We start from the raw sequence: 21,502 nt of genomic DNA on the forward strand, positions 1-21,502 counted from the left end.
TGCCCAGACATTTTAGACTTGTCTGATTTTCCCTCATGATTAAATTCAGGTTGTAAGTTTTTGGCAGGAATACCACAAAAGGGAAGTTTTGTCCTTCTTGATATGAGAACGCACATGGTATGAGTTTGTCTCATTACTGGTGATGTAAACTTTGATTATTTAAGATGGCGTCTGCCAGATTTTCACTCTAAGGTTCCTATTTTTACCTTTGTATTAAGCATTTCATGGGCAGATACTTTGAGATTATGCAGACTTCCTATTCATCAGACTTTCACGGAGTAGCTTTAGCATCCATTGAGGATTCTTGTCTTAATCTACTTGTTTGGGAAATGGTGAATTCTGTAACTTACATGATTCCTTTTCAAAAAAAAATTTTCTTAAAAGATTTTATTTATTTATTCATGAGACACAGAGGCACAGACACAGAGGGAGAAGCAGGCTCCCTACAGGGAGCCCAATGTGGGACTTGATCCCAGGACCCCAGGATCACGAGCCAAGCCAAAGGCAGATGCTCAACCATTGAGCCACCCAGGCGCCCCCTTACATGATTCCTTCTACATTTATTAGTTGGTCTTTTTATAATAAATTTATTTTTTATTGGTGTTCAATTTGCCAACATACAGAATAACACCCAGTGCTCATCCCGTCAAGTGCCCCCCTCAGTGCCCGTCACCCGAAATTCACCCCCACCCCCCGCCCTCCTCCCCTTCCACCACCCCTAGTTCATTTCCCAGAGTTAGCAGTCTTTACGTTCTGTCTCCCTTTCTGATATTTCCCACACATTTCTTCTCCCTTCCCTTCTATTCCCTTTCACTATTATTTATATTCCCCAAATGAGTAAGAACATACAATGTTTGTCCTTCTCCGATTGTATTAGTTGGTCTTGAACTCTAGGTAAGCACTCTTCCTTTATTGTTTGTTGGTATGGACTGGTTGATTCCTATTTTATTCAAAGGGTTATGATCTATTATCATCATTATTTATTTTGATGCTCCAATTGTCCCAGACTCTGTCAGTGGTAGTCTCTTCAGACTGGCTCTCATATCATTTTAACATGTTCCCATTATTTTTTTGAGTAATTCCTTACTTTCTGTGACAAGGTGCTCTGGGCTCATCCTTTGGTTTTGGTTTGTTTTTTCGTTGTAGTAAGAACACTTAACATGAGATCTACTTTCTTCATAAATTTTTAAGTGCATAATACCATATAGTTAACTACAGGCATGATGTCGTACAGTTCTCTAGAATGTATTTATCTTGCATAATTGCAACTTTACACCCACTGAACAGAAATTCCCCTGCCTCTAACATCTCCATTCTGCTCTCTGCTTCTATAATTGTGACTACTTTGGTCCCTTATGTAAGTTGAATAATGCAGTATCTACCCTTCTGACTGGCTTATTTCACTTATATCCTCAAGATTCATCCATGTTGCATATGGCAGGATTTTTTTCTTTTTTAAGGTTGAATAATATTCCATTGTGTGTATATAACACATTTTTTTTTCTTACCCACTCATCCATCAATAGACATTTAGGTTGCTTCCACATCTTGGCTACTGTGAATACTGCAATAAACACAGAAGTGCAAATAACTCTTTGAGATCGTATTTTCAATTCTTTTGTATAAAAACCCAAAAGTAGAATTTCTGGATCGCATAAGAAGTCTATTTTTAATTTTTTGAGCAACTGTCATGCTATTTTTCATTGCGGCTGTACCATTTTACATTTTCACCAGTAGTTTACAAGGGTTCCAATTTCTCCACATCCTTGCCAATGAGAATTGTCATCCTAAAAGGTGTGAGATGCTATCTCGTTGCGGTTTTGATTTGCATTTCCCTAATGACTAGTAATGATGAACATCTTTTCATGGGCTTCCTCGCCTTTTATACACCATCTTTGAAGAAATGTCTATTCAAGTCTTTTGCTAATTTTTTAATCAAGTTACTTTGTTTTTTTGCTTTTGAGTTGTAGGAGCTCCTGATATAGTTTGGATATTAACCCTTTAGTAGACAGAAGGGTTTACAAATCTTTTTTTCCATTCCATAAGATACCATTCACTCTGTTGTTTCCTTTACTCTGCAGATGCTTTTTATTTTGATGTATCCAGGCTCATCATATAATTATCCTGCTTCAGCTGTGGGGTTGACCATTCCTCCATGAAGGCGTGGTTCCTTTTAGTGGATGATGATATTCCTTTAAGTACATGATAATATTTAGAAACCAAGGTATTGCTACTGGGACTTCCAATCTTTTTTTTTTCCTATGAATTATTTCTTTAGTCATAATGACTAGTTAATCACAAAAACTAAATCTTATGATTTTATTTTTAAATCTGTTTCCATATTAGCATACCTTCAAATGTTTTTTTAATGGTTGTATAGTATTTCCTTGGTGTAAATAATATAACATGTCCTTGGATTGCTTCATGTTTTTCACAACTGAAAAGCCTGAAATAAACCTTTCCATACGCAGAAAAAAAAAGAAAAAAAAAAAAAAAGCCTTTTCATAGTCAGGATTAAAAGCTTATTTATTTGATGAAAGGCTATTATTCATTTATTAGCCCTTGATACGAATTACAAAAACACTCTCCAAAAGGCGTGCCCCAAATCACAATGCATGAGACAGTCATTTTGCTTTATGTCACATTTAATTCCATTGGGTGTTATCATTTAATCTTTTTTCTTTGCTATGTGAGAAAAGCATAAGCATTTCTTACAAGTTCTATTTCCTACCAACAAGTACAAGATAAAATTACATTTGTAGAATAATTTAGAGTATCCCAAAGACTTTCATTTCCATTTAAACCACACCCTATAATAGAGTGTAATGTCTGAAAGAGTGGACTCTGGCACCAGCTCTTGGGTCTGAATCCCGCTGCACCACCAATGAGTTCTGTAACTGTAGGAGAATCATTTGAACTTTTCTTCATCCCTCAAATTCCTCATCTATAACATGGAGATGGTAATAATATCTGCCTCATAAGGCTATTATGAATATTAAATGAATTATGCCTACTATGTAAAAATACTTAAGAGCAGCATCAACCACACAAGTGCTATCTAAATGTCAGGTATTCTTATCCTCCAGACGGTGGTAAACCGTAAGGGGGGCCAAATTTTGCTGCACCAATTTAAGCCAAGAGAGAGGCAGGACGTTTCATCAGGTTCTCTCATTTTTAATCTTCCCATTTCTTTGAGAGACAGAACCTGATACCTACTTACACCTATTTTATAGCTAAGGGAAAGGAGGCTTAGACAAGTAAAAAGTACTTGGCTTGGGATGCCCCGGGGCGGGGGGGGGGGGGGGGGGGGGGGGGGGGCTCAGTGGTTGGGCGCCTGCTTTCGGCCCAGGGCCTGATCCTGGAGACCTGGGATCGAGTCCCATCACAGGCTCCCTCCGTGGAGCCTGCTTCTCCCTCTGCCTGTGTCTCTGCCTCTCTCTCTCTCTCTCTCTGTGTGTCTCTCATGAATAAATAAAAAAAATTTAAATTAAATTAAAAAAAAATAAAAGAAGTGGAATCGGAATCTGCAGGTGACGGTGTTCACAAACACTGTGTTTCTCCTCCCTCCCCCTTGCTGACTGCGCATACTGGGCATACTGGGAGCTCGTTCAACCTGAGAGGATGATCTACAAGGGTGGGGATGGTGGGCAAGTACTCACGAAGGAAGTCTTGAGCCAAGTCTTGGGAAAAAAAAAAACCGTGTAAGATCCACACTAATGGGGAACACAGCGTTACAGGTGAGTTGATAAGTGAAGGGAGATTGGGGAAAAAAAAAAAAAAGAAATAAAGAAGGGGGGGGGGGACAGGTGGGTGTATTCAAAGAGGAGCAAGACCACTGTGGATAGCGAGTGTCTTTGATTCAGTACCTGAAAAATCTAGGTGCCACGTGCTGTCCTAGGCTTTGAAGATAACAGAGAGAAGCTGTGGAGTAAAGGGAGTAGACAAACAAGGCAGCAACTGTCTGTAGGCTGGAAAGCGTCCCGAATTAGGATTAGCACGGAGCGCACGAGGCGTGGTGGCAAGAAGCCCCCGAACGATGGGGATGCGATGGGGATGCGATGGGGATGCGCGAGCGCCGCCCTGGAGCCCTGGAGCCCTGGAGCCCTGGAGCCCTGGAGCCCTGGAGCCCAGGGGCGGGAGGGGGGCGGGCATTCCAGGCCGGGCAGAGAAGGCGCAGACGCGGGGACAGGAGGGCGCACGGGGGCGCACGGGGCGCTGCGGGACCAACAGGCCACAGGGCTGCGTGCATTCGGGACGGTAAGGAATGCACTGCTGGGGTCCAAAAACAAACAAAGAAAAACAGCTGTGTTGACAGTCCAAAGAACCGAGACCTTTACCCTGAAAAAGCAGCGTTCGTGTGTTTGTTTTTTGGGCAGAAAAGTGAACTCTTCGGCGTGCATTTGAGAAGGGCTGGAGGCTGCTGGCGCGGGGCGCGAAGTGGGGGCCCTTTCTGCTCTCTGCACCTGGTCCAGGTGGCCAGCGGCTGGGGCGGAGGACCAGCGACCTGCGGCGCCGACGGCGGAGCGGGACTCGACCCCGCACGCCCGGACGCGGCCGGGTCGCTAACGTTAGGGACCCCCCCCCCCCGCCCCCCCCTCCCGCCCCTAGCTCCGCGCGTCTACCGCCGCCGCACGTCCCCGCTGGTACCGCCCCCTGAATCCGTCTCTAGCCCACGTGGACCCCGCGGGGCCACGGCCCTCACCTGGCCCGGCCGACATCCGGACCCGACCATCCCTCGCCGCCGCCGACGAGCCCCGCACCCAGGGGAGCAGAGCCGCCCGACGAGGAACTAACCGCCGCGGACTCCCGGCCGCCCTGGGCCCGCCCCCGAACTTCCGCTTCCGGGAAGGAGCCCGCCCCACGCCGCGCCTCATAGTCTCGGGAGAGCGGAGAGGAGGCCTCTTCGGTTCCCCCGCGCGGCGCTCTGGGCGTGCGCAATAGACCCCTCCCGGCCGCCGGCTCGTCACACACAGGAGGGAGGGAGGGAGAAGCCCACAGAATGCGAGTGGGCGGGGCGGGGGCGGGGCGGGGGCGGGGCCGGCTGGAGCCGAAGCGGGTGCTGGGCCCTGCTGGGGCGGGGCCGGGGCGGGGCCGGGGCGGGGGCGGGCGAGGGTGGGCGGGGCCAGCGGGCGGGGCGGGGCCGGGGCCTAGGTGGGCGGGGCGCGGAGTGGGCTCCCAGCGCGAGCAGGAGCCGGGCTCCTGAATCCCGGAAAGCACCGAGTTCGGGGCCCGGTCGCGAGGGTTTCTGGTGGCGAACGGCCCCCCTGAATGCGCTGGGGGAAGTGGCGACAGGACCTCGCAGGGCCTTGCAGGGGAAGGGACTGAAGGAGAGGGCGCATAGGTTTCCGAAGGAGTTGGTTCAGCTCCGTGTTTTGAATGAGTTTACGCGCCCTCACTCGATTTTGCATGATTCATCATCATCTTTGCATGATTCTGATGGACATTTCGAAATTATTCACTGTAGCCCTTGCACCCGGAATGGTGCTTATTAGTTGGGATTTTTGCTTTACTTGCGTGCATAGTTGTTTACTCTGCATTCGAAGTAATGACCCTTAATGAAGAATGACCCCGCATGCTTTTTTTTTTTTTTTAAGATTTATTTATTTATTCAAGAGAGACAGAGAGAGAGAGAGGCAGAGGAGACACAGGCAGAGGGAGAAGCAGGCTCCATGCAGGGAGCCCGACGCGGGACTCCATCACTTGACCCCAGGGTCACGCCCTCAGCCGAAAGCAGGTGCCAAACCACTGAGTCACCCAGGGATCCCCCCTCCCTATTCACATTAGCTTGCTTCACAATTTTTTTTTTTTTTGCTTCACAATTTTTAATGGGGACTAGTCTTTGCTTAAGACGTTGAGTTTTGGGAAATCAAATTGGGGAGAAATTAAATAACCCAACTGATTACATTTTTAATAGGAAGAAGAGCTAAGAGGTACATTTTGAAAGTCTTAATTACAATGAATGTAAAAATCCAAAGACTAGAATACTGATTTCGGGAAACTAGGTGTTTGATAAATTTAGCTTTCTATTGAATTAGACTGGAAAGACCTCTCTCTTCTTCATCCCTCTCCTATAAGTGTTTAACATAGTTACTTGAGATTACAGGGGTTTTTCCTGACGTTGACTTGATTTTTTAAAATTTACAGTCATTTTTCTTAGCACGTGCTTATTTTAGAAAATATAGATAAGAAAGAAAAAATCGCCCTATGATCCCAGAGAGTACCACTCTTAGCAGTTTGGTACATTCCCTTCTAGATTTTTGCCAACTGTGTATATATGTATAAATATATTAAATATATTAACAACAATATATGATGCATATTACTGTAACGTGAGTGTTTAAGTTTCTCATCAACATCACTTTTCAGTAATTTGCAATTATATATACCTGGTGTACCATTCTCCTCTTTGGAATTTTATACTTCTCCTCTCCATTTTGTCTGCTTTTTGGTTTTTCCTATTTTCCCCTGTTTTTAGTTTTTAAGGTAATAGCTTCCAGCCTTTTGGTCTTTATTTTCTCAACTCTTTTATTGTGGTAAACTGCACAAAACATAAAATATACCATCTTCACCAATTTTAAGTACACAATTCAGTGGTACTAAACCTATTCACAATGTTGGGCAACCATCACCACCATCATCTCCAGAACTTTTTACACCTTATGAAAGTCAAACTGCATACCCATTAAACAACTCCCCATTCCACCTCCCAGGAAGCCCCTGACAACCACTATTCTATTTTGTCTCTATGATTTTGACTACCTCAAATAAAGGAGATCGCACAGTATTTATCCTTTGTGACTGGCAAATAAAATAATTATTTGTCTTCAAAAGTTCATCCATGTTACAGCATGGACATCTGGGTTGCTTCTACATTTTAGCTATTGTAAATATTGTTGCTGTGAACACGGGTGTGCCAATATCTCTGCCAGACCCTGCTTTCAATTTTGGGGAGTATATACCCAAAATTTCTGGATCATATGGTAATTCTATTTTTAATTTTTTGAGGAACTACTATACTCTTTTTCCACATGATTGTGCCATTTTATATTCCCATTAACAGGGATAGGATTCCAATTTCTCCACATTCTCCCCAACACTTAACTTCCATTTGTTTTTTTTGTTTTTTTTTTTTCATTTTTGATAGTAGCCATCCTAGTGCATGTGAAGTGTTATAGTAATTTTGATTTGCATTTCCCTAATGGTTACTAATGCTGAATATCTTTTCATGTGCTATTGATCATTGATCATTCCCTTCTTTGGAGAAATGTCTATTCAAGTCCTTTGCCCATTTTTAAATTTAAATTTGAGTTAACATACAGTAGAATATTGGTTTCTGGAGTAGAATTCAGTGATTCACCACTTACATATAACACCCAGTGCTCATCACAACAAGTGCCCTCTTTAATACCCGTCACTCATCTAGCCCATCCCCCACCCACTGCCCTCCATCAACCTCAGTTTGTTCTCTGTTACTAAGAGTCTCTTATGGTTTGTTTCCCCACCTTCCCCCTTCCCCTATGTTGATCTGTTTTCTTTCCAAGTTCCACATATGAATGAGATCATATGGCGTTTGTTTTTCTCTGACTGACTTACTTCACTTGGCATAATATACTTGAGCTCTATCCACATCATTGCAAATGGGAATATTTCATTCTTTTTGATGGCTGAGTCATATTCCATTGTGTATATATACCACATCTTCTTTATACATTCATCAGTTGATGAACATTTGGACTCTTTCCATAGTTTGGCTATTATTGATAATATGGCTATAAACAGCAGGGTGCAGATGCCCCTGCAGATCACTATGATTGTATCCTTTGGGTAAATACCTCATAGTGCAATTGCTGGTTTGCAGTTCTATTTTTACCTTTTTTGAGGAGCACACCAGTTTGCATTCCTACAACAGTCTTTTGCCCATGTTTTTTAAATTTATTTTTTATTGGTGTTCAATTTGCCAACATATAGAATAACACCCAGTGCTCATCCCATCAAGTGCCCCCCTCAGTGCCCATCACCCAGTCACCCCCACCTCCCTTTCTACCACCCCTTGTTCGTTTCCCAGAGTTAGGAGTCTCTCATGTTCTGTCTCCCTTTCTGATATTTCCCACTCATTTTTTCTCCTTTCCCCTTTATTCCCTTTCACTATTTTTTATATTCCCCAAATGAATGAGACCATATAATGTTTGTCCTTCTCCGATTGACTTATTTTACTCAGCATAATACCCTCCAGTTCCATCCACGTCAAAGCAAATCTTTGCCCATATTTTTAACTGGGTTGTTTGTATTTTGGTTGTTGAGTTTTGGAGTCCTCTACATATTATGTACATGAATATCTTATTGGATATATAATTTGTAAATATTTTCTCCTATTCTGTGGGTTGTCTTTTCAATGTCTTGGTATAGTCTTTTTATGTACAAAACTTAGGGTTTTTTAAAGATTTTATTTATTTATTCATGAGAGGCACACAGAGAGGCAGAGAAATAGGCAGAGGGAGAAGCAGGCTTCCTGCATGAAGCCTGATGTGGGACTGGATCCCAGGACCCTGGGATCATGACGTGAGCCAAAGGCAGATGCTCAACCACTGAGCCACCCAGGCATCCCATCTTTTCTTTTCTTTCTTTCTTTCTTTCTTTCTTTCTTTCTTTCTTTCTTTCTTTCTTTCTTTTTTTTTTTTTTTTTGCAAAACTTTATTTTCATGAAGTTTTCAGTTTTTCTATTTTCTCTCGTTGCCTGTATCTTTAGTGTCATATCTAAGAAATCAATGGCAAAGCCAATGTCATGAAACTTTTGCCTTTGGTTTTCTTCCAAGATTTCTATTGTCATAAGTCTTATATTTAGGTCTTTGATCTATTGATTTTTAGTCATTTTTTATGTGTGGTGTAGGTAAGGGTCCAACTTCATTCTTCTACATATAGCTAATCAATTTTCCTGGAATTCTTTGTTCAGAAAACTCTGTTTTCTTCATTGAATAGTCTTGGCATCCTTGTCAAAAAATCATTTGACTATATATTTGAAGGTTTTTCTCTGGACTGTCAGTTCCATTGGTCTGTATATTGGCCATTATCCTAGTACCACACTTTTAATTAAAGTAGCTTTGTAATAAGTTTGAACTCAGCAATGTGAATCATCAGCTTTTTTGTTTTCTTCCAAGATTGTATGGGTTACTCAGCATTCCTTGAGATTCCATATGAATTTTAGGAAGTTTTTCTATTTCTGCGAAAACTGTCACTGGGATTATGATAACAATTAAGCTGTAAACCTCTTTGGATAATATTGACATCTTAATATTATTTCAATCCATGAACATGGGATGTGTTTGCATTTATTTATGTCTTTAATTTATTTTATCATTGTTTTGAAATTTTCATTGTATAAGTCTTTCATCTCCTTAAGTTAATTCCTGAGTACTTTATTCATTTTGAAGCCTATTGTAAATGTAATTGTTTTCTTAATTTCATTTTTGATTGTTTATTATTAGTTGTATAGAAATGCAACTAACTTCTGTCTGTTGACTTCATATTCTGCTATTTTGTCAAATTCATTTATTAGTTCTTTTTTTTTCATTTATTAGTTCTAACAGTTTTTGGGTGGAATCTTTAGGGTTTTCTACACATAATATCATATGCTCTGTGAACAAAGATTATTTTGTTTCTTCCTTTCCAATTTGAATGTGTTTTATCTCTTTTTTCTTGTTTAATTGCTCTGGCTTGAACTTCTAATACTATATTGAATAGAAGTAATAAAAATGGGCATTCTTGCCATGTTCCTGACCTTAAAGGAAAAGCTTTCAGTCTCACCATCGAGTATGATGTTTGCTGTGGATTTTTCATGTCGGGTTTTTATTTTGTTGAAGTAGTTTCCTTTAAAAAAAAAAGATTTCATTTATTTATGAGAGAGAGAGAGAGAGAGAGAGAGAGAGAAGGAGAGAGAATTTGAAGCAGACTTCACACAGATTACAGAGCCCAGTAGGGCTCAATTCCACAACCACAAGATCATGACCTGAGCTGAAACCGAGAGTTGGACACTCAACCAACTGAGCCACCCAAATGCCCCAAAGTAGTTCCCTTCTATTTCTCTTTTGTTGAGTGTATTATCATAAAAGGATGTTGAATTTTGTCAAATGCTTTTTCAGAGTAGTTGAGATCATCATGTGGATTTTTTTCCTTCATTCTGTTAATATAGTATATTGACCATTTTTCATATGTTGAGCCATCCTTGCATCCCAGGAATAAATCCCACTTGGTCATGGTGTATAATCCTTTTAATATGCTATTGAAATCAATTTGCTAGTATTTTGTTGAAGATTTTTGCATCAATACTCATAAGGGATATTGATCTGTAGTTTTCTTGTAGTGTCTTCAGCTTTGATATTAGAATAATGCTGGTCTTAGAAAATATATTATAAAGGGGTCAGTTTTTTGGAAAAGTTTAAAAAGAATTAATATTAGTTCTTTTTTATTTTTTTTAAAGATTTTATTTATTTATTCATAGAGACACAGAGAGAGAGAGGCAGAGACACAGGCAGAGGGAGAAGCAGGCTCCATGCAGGGAGCCCAACGGGGGACTTGATCCCAGGTCTCCATCACACCCCAGGCTGCAGGTGGCACTAAACCACTGTGCCACTGGGGTTGCCATATTAGTTCTTTTTTAAATGCTTGGTAGTATTCACTAGTGAGGCCCTCAGGTCCAGGACTTTGTCAGGAGATTTTGATTGCTGACTCAATCTCTTTATTAGTTATAAGTCTATTCAGATTTTCAATGTCTTCATGATTTAATCTTGATAGGTTTTGATTTCTGGGAATTTATCCCATTTCGTATAGGTTATCCAATATGTTCATAATACTACCTTATAATATTTTTTTATTTCTGTGGAATCAGTCGTGACATCTCTACTTTCATTTCTGATATTTTAGTAATTTCAGTCTTTTCTATTTTTTCTTGATCCATCTAGCTAAAAGTTTATCAATTTTATTGATCTTTTGAAGAATCAACTTTTGGTTTCATTGATTTTCCCTACTGTTTCTCTATTTTCTATTTCATTTATCTCTGTACTAATTATTATTCTTTCCTTCTGCTAACTTCAGTTTCCGTTTTTTCTTCTTAGTTCCTTAAATTATAAAGTTAGGTGGCTGATTTGTGATTTTTAAAAATATTTTATGTGTTTACGTATTTATTTTAGAGCAAGCGCCCAAGAAAAAGCACACTCAAATAAGGAGAAAGGCAGAGGGAGAAAGAGAGAATCTCAAGCAGGCTCCACTGGGAGCCTCAGTTTCGTGACCTTGAGATCATGACCTGAACCAAAATCAAGAGTTGGATGCTTAACTGACTGAGCTACTCAGGTGCCCCAGATCTTTCTTTTTTTTTTTAATGTAAGCATTTATAGCTCTAAATTTTTTCCTGAGCACTATTTATACTACTTTCGCACAATTTTTGGTATGTTCTGTTTTTGTTTTCATTTAATTCTAAGTGCTTTCTAATTTCTCTTCTGATTTCTTTTTTGATCCATTAGTTGAGTATGTTGCTTAATTTCTACACTTTTGTGACCCTTTCATTTCTATTTTTGATTTCAAACTTTATCCTGTTGTAGTTGGAGAAGTACTTTGTATGATAATCTATCTTTTTAAGTCTATTGAGACCTAATTCATGGCCTGACATCTGGTCTAATCTAAAAAGTGTCCCATGTGCATTTGAAAAGAATGTATATGCTGTTGTTGGTTAGATGTTCTGTATATGTCACAATGGAATATTACTCAGCCATTAGAAACGATGAATACCCACCATTTTTTAATAATAAATTTATTTTTTTTGGTGTTCAATTTGCCAACAAACAGAATAACACCCAGTGCTCAACCCGTCAAGTGCCCTTCTCAGTGCCCGTCACCTATTCACCCCCACCCCCCGCCCTCCTCCCCTTCCACCACCCCTAGTTCGTTTCCCAGAGTTAGGAGTCTTCATGTTCTGTCATTTGCTTCAACATGGATAGGACTGGAGGGGATTATGCTGAGTGAAGTAAGTCAATCGGAGAAGAACAAACATTATATGGTCTCATTCACTCAGGGAATATAAAAATAGTGAAAGGGATTATAGAGGAAAGGAGAGATAATGAGTGGGAAATATCAGAGAGGGAGACAGAACATGAGAGACCTCCTAACTGTGGGAAACGAATAAGGGGTAGTTGAAGGGGAGGTGGGCGGGGTTGGGGGTGACTGGATGATGGGCACTGAGGGGGGCACTTGATGGGATGAACACTGGGTGTTTTGCTATATGTTGGCAAATCGAACTCCAATAAAAAATATATTTAAAAAATGTTCTGTATATGTCAGATTTACTTGGTTTATTGTATTACTGAAGTCCTGTATTCATCTTTTGTCTAATTATTGTATCCATTATTGTAAGTGGGGTATTCATGTCTCCAACTCTTATTATATGGCTATTTATTTACCATTATTCTGATGGTCTGTTATTAGTATTATTCGGGACTCAGCCCTCTAGCCTGATATGGAACTTTAGGTCCCTCTAGTGTCACGGTTAGTGACTCTGCTTGGTCTAGGCAATGTTTTATAATTTAGAGCATTGGGCCAATAGCTTTTCTCATTGGCTCACTTCTGAAGTGTGAAAGTCTTTATTCATATAACCAAGCTCCAGTTTATAGAAGACAACCACAATTGCAAAGTATATGAAAATCTAAAAACACAGTTAAGATTTATAGCCAAGATACAAGATTCAAAAGGAAAGAAGCTGTGGACTGAATTATAAATTAAATATTAGAAGAATGAGCTCAGGTTCTGCCTAGAAAAATCTGACACTGCCCTGTTGCTTTTCCTTAAGCCATTTAGTGCCTTCTGGAATTATTTCCAACCCAAGATTTCTTAACCTTTTTGATCATATATAATTTTGATAATTTTTTTAAAACTTTGTTTTTTCCCCCAGAAAAATGCTAATGTGCACATTTCATATAAATATGTATATATAGTGTTATCAGAAACCTTCAGGAACCTCTCCAAGGATTTTAGGTTCAGAATCCTATTCATGCCTAATTCAAAACCAACTTTCCACATGTGATTGCCCAGCTCTTTCTGTTGCAGGGCACTGGTGATCTTGGATGTTGGTTAACTAAGGATAGTTAGAGAAACTACCTGATTACGCAGGATCAAGGAGAAAGAATAAGAAGCACAGAGAAAATGGAATTAAGCCATAATCTTTGCATTTCCCACTGAAGCTTTAAATGTATCTGTAGTCTTCACTTTAATCAAAATAGCTTAATTTAGGAAAGAAAGAGCCCACTTCTTTTTCTTTATAAAATCTTGATTTTATTCCTTTCTGAATGCTTTTCTTTTTAAAGGAGGAACATAACCACATCTTACTGAGGGGTCTCAGTTTGACAGCTTAAGTGAGGTCATGCTAGGATTCAAATATTTCTGGTCCATGATAGGAAGGCCAATGGGATGGATCTGACAAGGGTCTATTAGCAGCAAGGACCAAGCAAGCCCCTTTGGAATGATCTCATGTAAGGAAGAAACTGTTGGTTTGGGACAATGTTCCAGGGTTTGAGGGTCAAGTGTGATTTGAATACACATGGTGTCAGTCACTTATTGCCCTGCAGCTCCTATTCGACTTGTGCCTGACATGAGGAAAGAAACAATTGTGATGAAAAGGCTAAAATTTTGTTTTATTAGTATCTCTGTAAGGTGTTGTAGCAGATGGTGGTGGTACCCCCATGCAAATGTGATGACTTCCTATCTGAGAGCTTTTTATTTCTACAGCAAAAAGAGCAAGCCCAGGCCTTAAGCCAGGCAAGCTGGAAATGCCAGTAAGTTAATGCCTCTGGAAACAACCCTTAGTCAATGACAGATGGGAATTTGGTGAGGAAACAGCCTGCAGCCAATGATGAAGAGCTTCTTCATCCCTCAGATTGAGATAATTCTTACATGTGTTCTACTCTGTCTCCCAGAGTCCTCCAACATGACTGGGCTTTAGGGATAAGTAGCTTGATAACACACTGTCTATTGGCTTTCTTTCCATCACTATATTACTTTTCCTACTCCCTTTCCATTCTTCCTGGGATTGCCTCCTAAATAAACCACTTGCACTTAAATCTTTATCTCAGAGGCTGTTCCTGGAGAGAAACTACTAGAAAAGGCATTGAGCAAATACAGCAACCCAAGCTTGGGAGTCAGACAGACCTGAATTCAAACTCCTTCTCACCATTGACAGTGAGCAACTTAATTTCTCTAAGGCTGTTTCTTTATCTGTAAAATGGGGAGAATGATATTGACTCTACAAGGTCAGGTTGTAAAGACAATTTTGAAAATGTATGTAAAGCATTGTGCATAGTGGCCGTACATAATAAGTGCCTAATGCATCTTGGCAATTATCATTAATACAGTATTGATGATATATTTTTTATGATTTTTATTTATTCATGAGATATACAGAGAGAGAGAGAGAGAGAGGCAGAGACATAGGCAGAGGGAGAAGCAGGATCCCTACGGGGAACCCAATGCGGGACTTGATCCCAGGACCCCGGGATCATGGCCTGAGCCAAAGGCAGATGCTCAATCACTGAGCCACCTAGGCATTCCTGATAATATTGTTAATACAGCACAGGGCAGGTTGAGGCCAAAGCTGCCTTTCACCTTCGGGATGACCTCTGAAGTAGGCTGGATGGCAGATGTGCTATTACAGGCTGTCTCTAATGAGCATCTGTGGCTTAGCTGTCTCAGTGGCATAGAGGAAGCATTGTCACAGTAAGCCAGGGCAGGAGAGGGAAATGGGAGACATCAAGTGGTGGCTTAGAAGATGAACAAGTGGCACTGCCAGTTGTGCCTAGTTTCCACCAATGGCCACAGTACGATCAGTGACTTGATATCTGGGGCCAGTATTTGCTTTGATGGCAGTTGTTTCATTAGCCTCACTCTTGGTGGATTATGCTCAGGGCTATTGAGGTTTAGTTTCTAGTTTCAGTCTCTTTTCTCAAACATACAAAGGCCCCTTCTGCTTTACGTTTTTGGCCTTGTTTTAGGGCCTTTCAAGGTGGGGCTATTCCCTCTGTTCCCTTTCACTACCCACTCCCTACTCCCAGACAAGATCATATTTGAATTCTTTGATCACAGTGAAAGAGAAACCGAGAGACTGAGGCAGGTTGAAGTTACAATTACAGTGCCAGGTTTCGCCTCTAGGGCTTTCGACTTTTCCAACAGCCTAATGTGCCAGAGTGGATATAAATGATTGGCTGCTTTGGCTAAGGTGCAGATGGCAGGGGGGACCTGGTTGTTGCCCACCCACTGCTGGTGTAGCCGGATGACCAGGGCAGATAGAATGTGTTTCAGCTCTTTTTATTACTTCACTCTAGACTAAAATAAAGGATTTAATGATAACATCCCTTCACAATCTTCTCTTGCTGATTGAGACACTAATAGATGAATTTCTCCCCCATTCAGAAGGAGGGTATGTGTATAGGAAAAGGTTGCTAACATGATTCTTACACAGCTTTCAAGAAAGAAGTGCATTGCAGAGAGAAGGAAACCAGCAACCTTGGCACACCTGGCCTTAAGAATAATAATCCCACAGCCTGTTCATCTCATCTGCTTCCTGGAAGAAAGAAAAATCTTTCAATGACCTTGTCAGAGGTCTTCAGCTCACACAGGGCAAGTCCTGAGAGGGTCCCATTACATCTGTATATGGTGTCAGAAAAATCTGCTGACATCCTCACTTTAATACTTATCTCTGAAACAAGTTATGTATGGTTCCTCGTGGAGTGACTTGCCTTTAAGTGATTTGAGTTCAGGGGCACCTCGGTGGCTCAGTCATTTAGGCTCAGGTCATGATCTCAGGTCGTGATATTGAGCCCGGGTCAGGCTCCGTGCTGGGCATGGAGCCTGCTTAAGATTCTCTCCCTCTCCATCTGCCCCACCTCCCCCCACTGTGTGCACGCTCTCTCCCCTCCCCTCTCTAAAAAAAAAAAAAAAAGGAAAAAAGTGATTTGAGTTCATGTCTTGTCTTCATGTTAGACAGTGAGCTCCTTGAGAGCAAAAATTCAGATATGATTTATTTGTATATGCCCAGAAGCCAGCGTAGCTCCTACCGGGGGTTGCCAGTTTTAGCATGAAGACAAAACAAAACAAATGTTAAAAAGTTATTTGCTTATCCAAAATTCAAACTTAACTGGGTGTCCTGTATTTTATCTGGCATCTTATTCTTCACATTTAGCTAACCTTAACAAATATTAGTGAGTGAGTGCATGAGTCAATGAGTAGCACCGTACCAACAAATGGGGGACTAAACTGATAAAAATGTGGATTGACTATGGAGAAGATACTTGTCCCAGTTATGCTTAATAATCACAAAACTGTGTCTGGTTAACACATTCCCTATGAAAATCTGCCAGCCTGGCTTCAACTGGAGATACATTTTCTAACCATGCTTTGATGGCCACCTTTGCTCAGTGTCCATGTGGGAAGAATACTCATCTTCTGTGAATGTAGGTGTTTCGTTCCAACAATTTCACATCTTAATTCTGCACATTTCCGAGTTCATATGTTTGCCTAATTGTTTATTCGTGTGTGCCAGTTGTACAAGAAAATTGACATTGGATGGTGCCTGGGGTTTGGCCATTCTGAAACCCAATCATCTGTTATCTTCCTTTAAAATGGCCCAAACTGTGCTTTTACTCCAGCCGAACCCTAGGGTTTTGGGTAAAGTCATTGACCTTGATTAAACCATCAGGACCAATCCTGTTTGGGAAAAATGTATCCGAGGTTAGTTCATTGAACAATCAATCTTAAGAAAGACAGTATGTTAACCCTCCCACTCCAAATGAATTCTGTGTGGCTCCTATCCTCATTGCCCTCTTTTTGTCTGATCTCTGGGCAGCCCGGTCCTTCTTCTCCTTCTCCACTCCTCCCCTACTTGGTAAACATGAGTGTGAGTCAGTGTCACCTGAAGGGCTTGCTGAGACACCTAGGCCTGGGTCCTGCCCGAGTTTGTGACTGGACAATTTCAGGCGGCAGCCTGAGAAGTGGCCTTTCCAACTCATCACCAGGATCACTGTCCTATACTGTTCTTCCCGTCTCATTTGGGTTCTTAGTGCTTGTTCTTCACAACATTGCTCCGTCCTCCGAGCAGTGTAATACAGTAACCTCACTGTATCATGGCCTGCTAGGTTTGTTTACCCAGTGTTCTTTCCCCTCTGATGGGTAAAAGTTTACTTACACTTCCTGTTCAATGTAGTTCAGCATTCTGCTGACATGTGAGGCAGAGATCTCCCCGTCCACTTCGGCAATATATGTGTAGAGAAATTGGAAGGTGCTAAATGGGATCCGAGGAGGTCCACTGTCATGGTCAGATGATAACACTTCACAAACTATCTTGAGTGTTTTGGCAATGGTCTAAAAAGTCATAAGATAAAATGAGAAAGTCACTATTCCAAACTAAATTCCTAAGACCAGTTTAAAGATTTTATTTATTTATTTGAGAGAGAGAGAGAGAGAGAGAAAAAAACAAGCAGGGGGGAGGGGCACAGGGAGAGGGAGAAGCAGACTCCCCGCTGAGCAGGGAGCCCAACTCAAGGCTTAATCCCAGGACCCAGAGATCATGACCTGAGCTGAGGGCAGATGCTTAACCAACTGAGCCACCCAGGTGCCCCCTTAAATCAGTTTAGATACAAGAAAGAAAACAAAAATATTGCTCTCATAAAATGAAGTGAGAATGATGTAATACTCTGGAAAGCTTGAACTTTTTTACATCCAAATATCATTTAATTCAATCTAAAAACTATTGATGTACTGGGTGTCTTTCTTTTTTCCTTTCTTTGTTGGAGGGATACTCTCAAGGAATTAAGTTTACAAACTGCTGAATAGTTTAAGATATTTATTACTTTGATTAGAATAACCTCACTAAGGGAGAATTTGATTTTACATTCTAAAAAATCAAAATTACTTCTTATTCTTATTGCTCTCCAATCTTACCTCTAAAGGGTTGAGGTAATTAGTCTAGCTCACATGCTTGAGCAGTACTTGGACCAATGCCACATAGAGGGAAGGAGGGAGGAGAAGGGTAAGTCCTTGGGAAGACATGAGCCCCAGATATAGGAAAAGTGACATGGAGCATTAAAGCCAGTTCTTCTAAAACATGTAGATCCATCTAATCAGAAGACCTAGTATTATAAATAACATAACATTCACCTTGTTGTTGCTGGGGAAGAATTAGTAGATGATGGGTGCCAGAAGGTTTATGGTATAGGAGCAAACACTCTTTACAATGAAACTTCAGTATTAAAAGATCATGTTCAGAATTAGGTTTTACTCACCTTGTGTCTTTAAATAAATCTACTCTTTTTTTTAAGATTTTTTATTCATTTATGTACTTAAGAGAGAGAGAGCGCGCGCACGAGCAGGGCAGGGAGGAGCAGAGGAAGAGGGAGGAGTAGGCTCCCCACTAAGCAGGCAGCCCAACATGGGGTTTGATCCCAGGACCCCGGGACCATGACCTGAGCCGAAGGCAGACACTTCAACAGGCTGAGCCACCCAGGTGGCCCAATATACCTACTTTTTATATAAATTTCACAAGTGAAAGAATGTTGAGATTATGGGATAAAAGAAAGAAGTGATCTGAAAAAAGGATTGCTTAGTTCTGAATTAGCAAACATAGGTCAGCATGTATATCTTGGTAGTTTACTGAAACCAATGATGTGCAGATTATCCTTAAACACTTTTCAGGGATCAGTGAAAAATGAGTCCTGACTGTTGTAACTGGGTGTGCCTGGGTGAAGGAAAAGGCAGCTGTTATGCCCCCAGAAGGCTGGCCAGCATTTGTTCCTCCTCTGCAGTTGCTGTGGCCTGTTCTATTCCCATCCTCCCTCTGAATAGAATGGATGTCTGCGTGATGCTTCTTTAACTGGTGTGTGTTACCCAGGGGTGGAAGTAGGGATTGTCAGAAGATATATGAGGATGCTGAATATATTTGACTGTCTTCCTATGGTGACAGTTTTACCTGATGACAAGTGACTTAAACATTTTTTGCATTAATTATTAATTGTAATTGATTTAATATTTAAATTTTGTTTCTTTACATTTATAAAAATTGCTATTTTATGAAATGGAATTATCAATGTATATGAATTTTAAAATGATAAGCCACATTATGTCAAAGAGATTTGGGGTTTGCAGCAGGTCATTTTCGTTGACTCTCCCTTGCCCTTGGGAGTCCTCACCTGGAAACTGCTGTGAAACACTTTATGTAGGAGTGTGCCAGGCACTTCTAGGAAGGAGGGGGAGAGGCAGGCAGCCAAAGACTGGGTCAGTGAGATGGAGGGATGTATGTGTGACTCTAGGTCAGCATGACAGGGGGTTTGGGGTAGATTTGCAAGCATGCGTGCAATGAACTCCAGAATCTCTATTCATAGCTCATCTTCTCTGCTTCTCCTTTAAAAAAAAATCCCCTACTGCCTTTGTTTTGCTGTTCTTTCCCTTTAGGCTCATCCAGATTGGGGTGCTGTTAAGGGCTGAACTATGTTTCCCCAAAATTCATATGCTAAAGTCTTAACCTCAGTACCTCAGAATGTGACTATATTTGGACATAGGGCCATTGGAGAGGTAATTAAGTTAAAATTCAGTCATTAGAGTGGGCCCTAATCCAATAGGACTGCTGTCCTTCTAAAAAGAGGAGATTAGGACATAGAGACACCAGATAATATGCATACACAGAGAGACAGCCATGGGAAGAACCACGGAGGGGAGCCTAGGTGGCTTAGTCAGTTAGGTGTCTAACTCTTAGTTTCTGCTCAGATCATGATCTTAGGGTCTTGTGATCAAGCTGCTCATCGAGCTCAGAGCTCAGCAATGAGTCTGCTAAAGTTTCTCTCTCCCTCTCCCTCTGCCCCTCCCTGAACTCACTCATGCTCTCTCTCAAATAAATAATCTTTTTTTAAAAAAAGGAAGATAAGAAAGAAGAAAGAAAGAAAGAAGAAAGAAAGAAAGAAAGAAAGAAAGAAAGAAAGAAAGAAAGAAAGAAAGGAAGAAGAAAGAAAGAGAGAGAATGGCCATTTACAAGCCAAGAGGAATGACCTGGATCATTCAGATTTCCAGACACCTGGATCTCAGATTTCCAGCCTCTAAATCTGTGAGAAAATAGATTTCTGGTGTTTAAGCCACCCAGTCTGGGGTACTTTGTTCTGGCAGCCCTACAGCATCTTTTGTTAACCATTCAAACACAAACCTTTAAGTTCTACTGTCCTCATAAAATTTTAAAGTATTTTTTAAAAATTTTATACATGGTTGAATGGATAAAGAATTCTCTGCACTAGAGCTTTTTGGAAAACGTAAATAAATCTAAACTAAATAAGAATCTGCATTTTGTTGCACAAGATTTTTTGGTCAGCTGGGGGATCCACTTCATAAACAGAGCCCTTAAGCATCTGCTGAGACTCACAAACCCAGAGGTGAAAGTCTCAGAAAGTGAATTATTTGCCAACAAAACATGTCCTTCCTTCCGATGAACACAATATTCCTTTTCTATAATCAGTCCCAGTGGAACAGGAGGGAATATAGGCTAGTCTAGAGGAAGGAGTGCTGAGAGGGAAGAGGAATACAGGTCTGCACGCCACAGGCTTTTGTTTGTTTGTTTTTTAAATTTTTATTTATTTATGATAGTCACACAGAGAGAGAGAGAGAGAGAGAGAGAGAGAGAGAGAGAGGCAGAGACACAGGCAGAGGGAGAAGCAGGCTCCATGCACCAGGAGCCCGATGTGGGATTCGATCCCGGGTCTCCAGGATCGCGCCCTGGGCCAAAGGCAGGCGCTAAACCACTGTGCCACCCAGGGATCCCCGCCACAGACTTTTGAATCATGGGTGTAGACTAGGAAAGCTCAGGAAAGTACTTGCCATTAGATGAAGGGAGGGAACTGGTTTTTCTAAATGGCATCAGGATCATGGTTAGCTGGTGAATTAGCAAAGGAAGGAGAAATCCCTGGGCTTGCCTCTAAGGATGTAAGGTTTAACTAGAATGCAAAGCCTCCACCAGATGCTCATGCCCTCATACCTCCACATTGAAGTTCCCAGCAATAGTCCAACAAGAAACAGATGGGTATAATGCACCTGGTTCCTGGATTCACAGGGCGCCTGTATTTACAGACTAGGCCCTTCAGGCTGACTTCACCTAGGTGTTCTGGAATGTTGGGATGATGAGGGGCACAGTCAGATACCTCAGGACCTCACTGTGATCCAAAACCAGACCTGAAGGTGTCTCAGTGGAAGTGGAGAAGGTGGAACAGAATCGTAGAATATTAGAGATGAAAGAACTTCATGGAACATCTGATCCAAACTCTTTGTTTTGGAAAGGAGATAGAAAGATACAATCCGCCTCATGGTTTCCCCTCCCCAATCTGGGAGGCAGACATGCTGAAGTAAACCTAGCAGCTGTGCTGTGAGCTAAGCAGAGGGAAGAGTGGAATTTAGTATTCCATAGTCACTTTTGGTTACTTTGAGGTATGTGGACAAGGAG

At 41.3% G+C, this 21,502-nt stretch overlaps 2 protein-coding genes across 3 annotated transcripts in view; both read right to left on the reverse strand.

Annotated features, from left to right (window-relative positions):
• CCDC14 (coiled-coil domain containing 14) overlaps positions 1–4,855 on the reverse strand; it is a 56,174-nt gene extending 51,319 nt beyond the window's left edge. The window contains exon 1 of one of the 2 annotated variants that reach the window (XM_038583058.1): positions 4,703–4,855. In XM_038583058.1, coding sequence (XP_038438986.1) covers positions 4,703–4,732 — 30 coding nt within the window. In that variant the 5' untranslated portion in view covers positions 4,733–4,855. The remainder of the gene's footprint in view (positions 1–4,702) is intronic. The other variant, XM_038583057.1, reaches the window with a different exon arrangement.
• An 11,680-nt stretch (positions 4,856–16,535) lies between these two features.
• ROPN1 (rhophilin associated tail protein 1) overlaps positions 16,536–21,502 on the reverse strand; it is a 34,704-nt gene continuing 29,737 nt past the window's right edge. The window contains exons 5-6 of the mRNA XM_038583059.1: positions 17,216–17,391; positions 16,536–16,737 (exon numbers count right to left, since the gene is read on the reverse strand). Coding sequence (XP_038438987.1) covers positions 16,671–16,737; positions 17,216–17,391 — 243 coding nt within the window. The 3' untranslated portion in view covers positions 16,536–16,670. The remainder of the gene's footprint in view (positions 16,738–17,215; positions 17,392–21,502) is intronic.

Source organism: Canis lupus, chromosome 33 (assembly GCF_011100685.1).
Source record: "Canis lupus familiaris isolate Mischka breed German Shepherd chromosome 33, alternate assembly UU_Cfam_GSD_1.0, whole genome shotgun sequence".
Classification (NCBI taxonomy): Eukaryota; Metazoa; Chordata; class Mammalia; order Carnivora; family Canidae; genus Canis; species Canis lupus.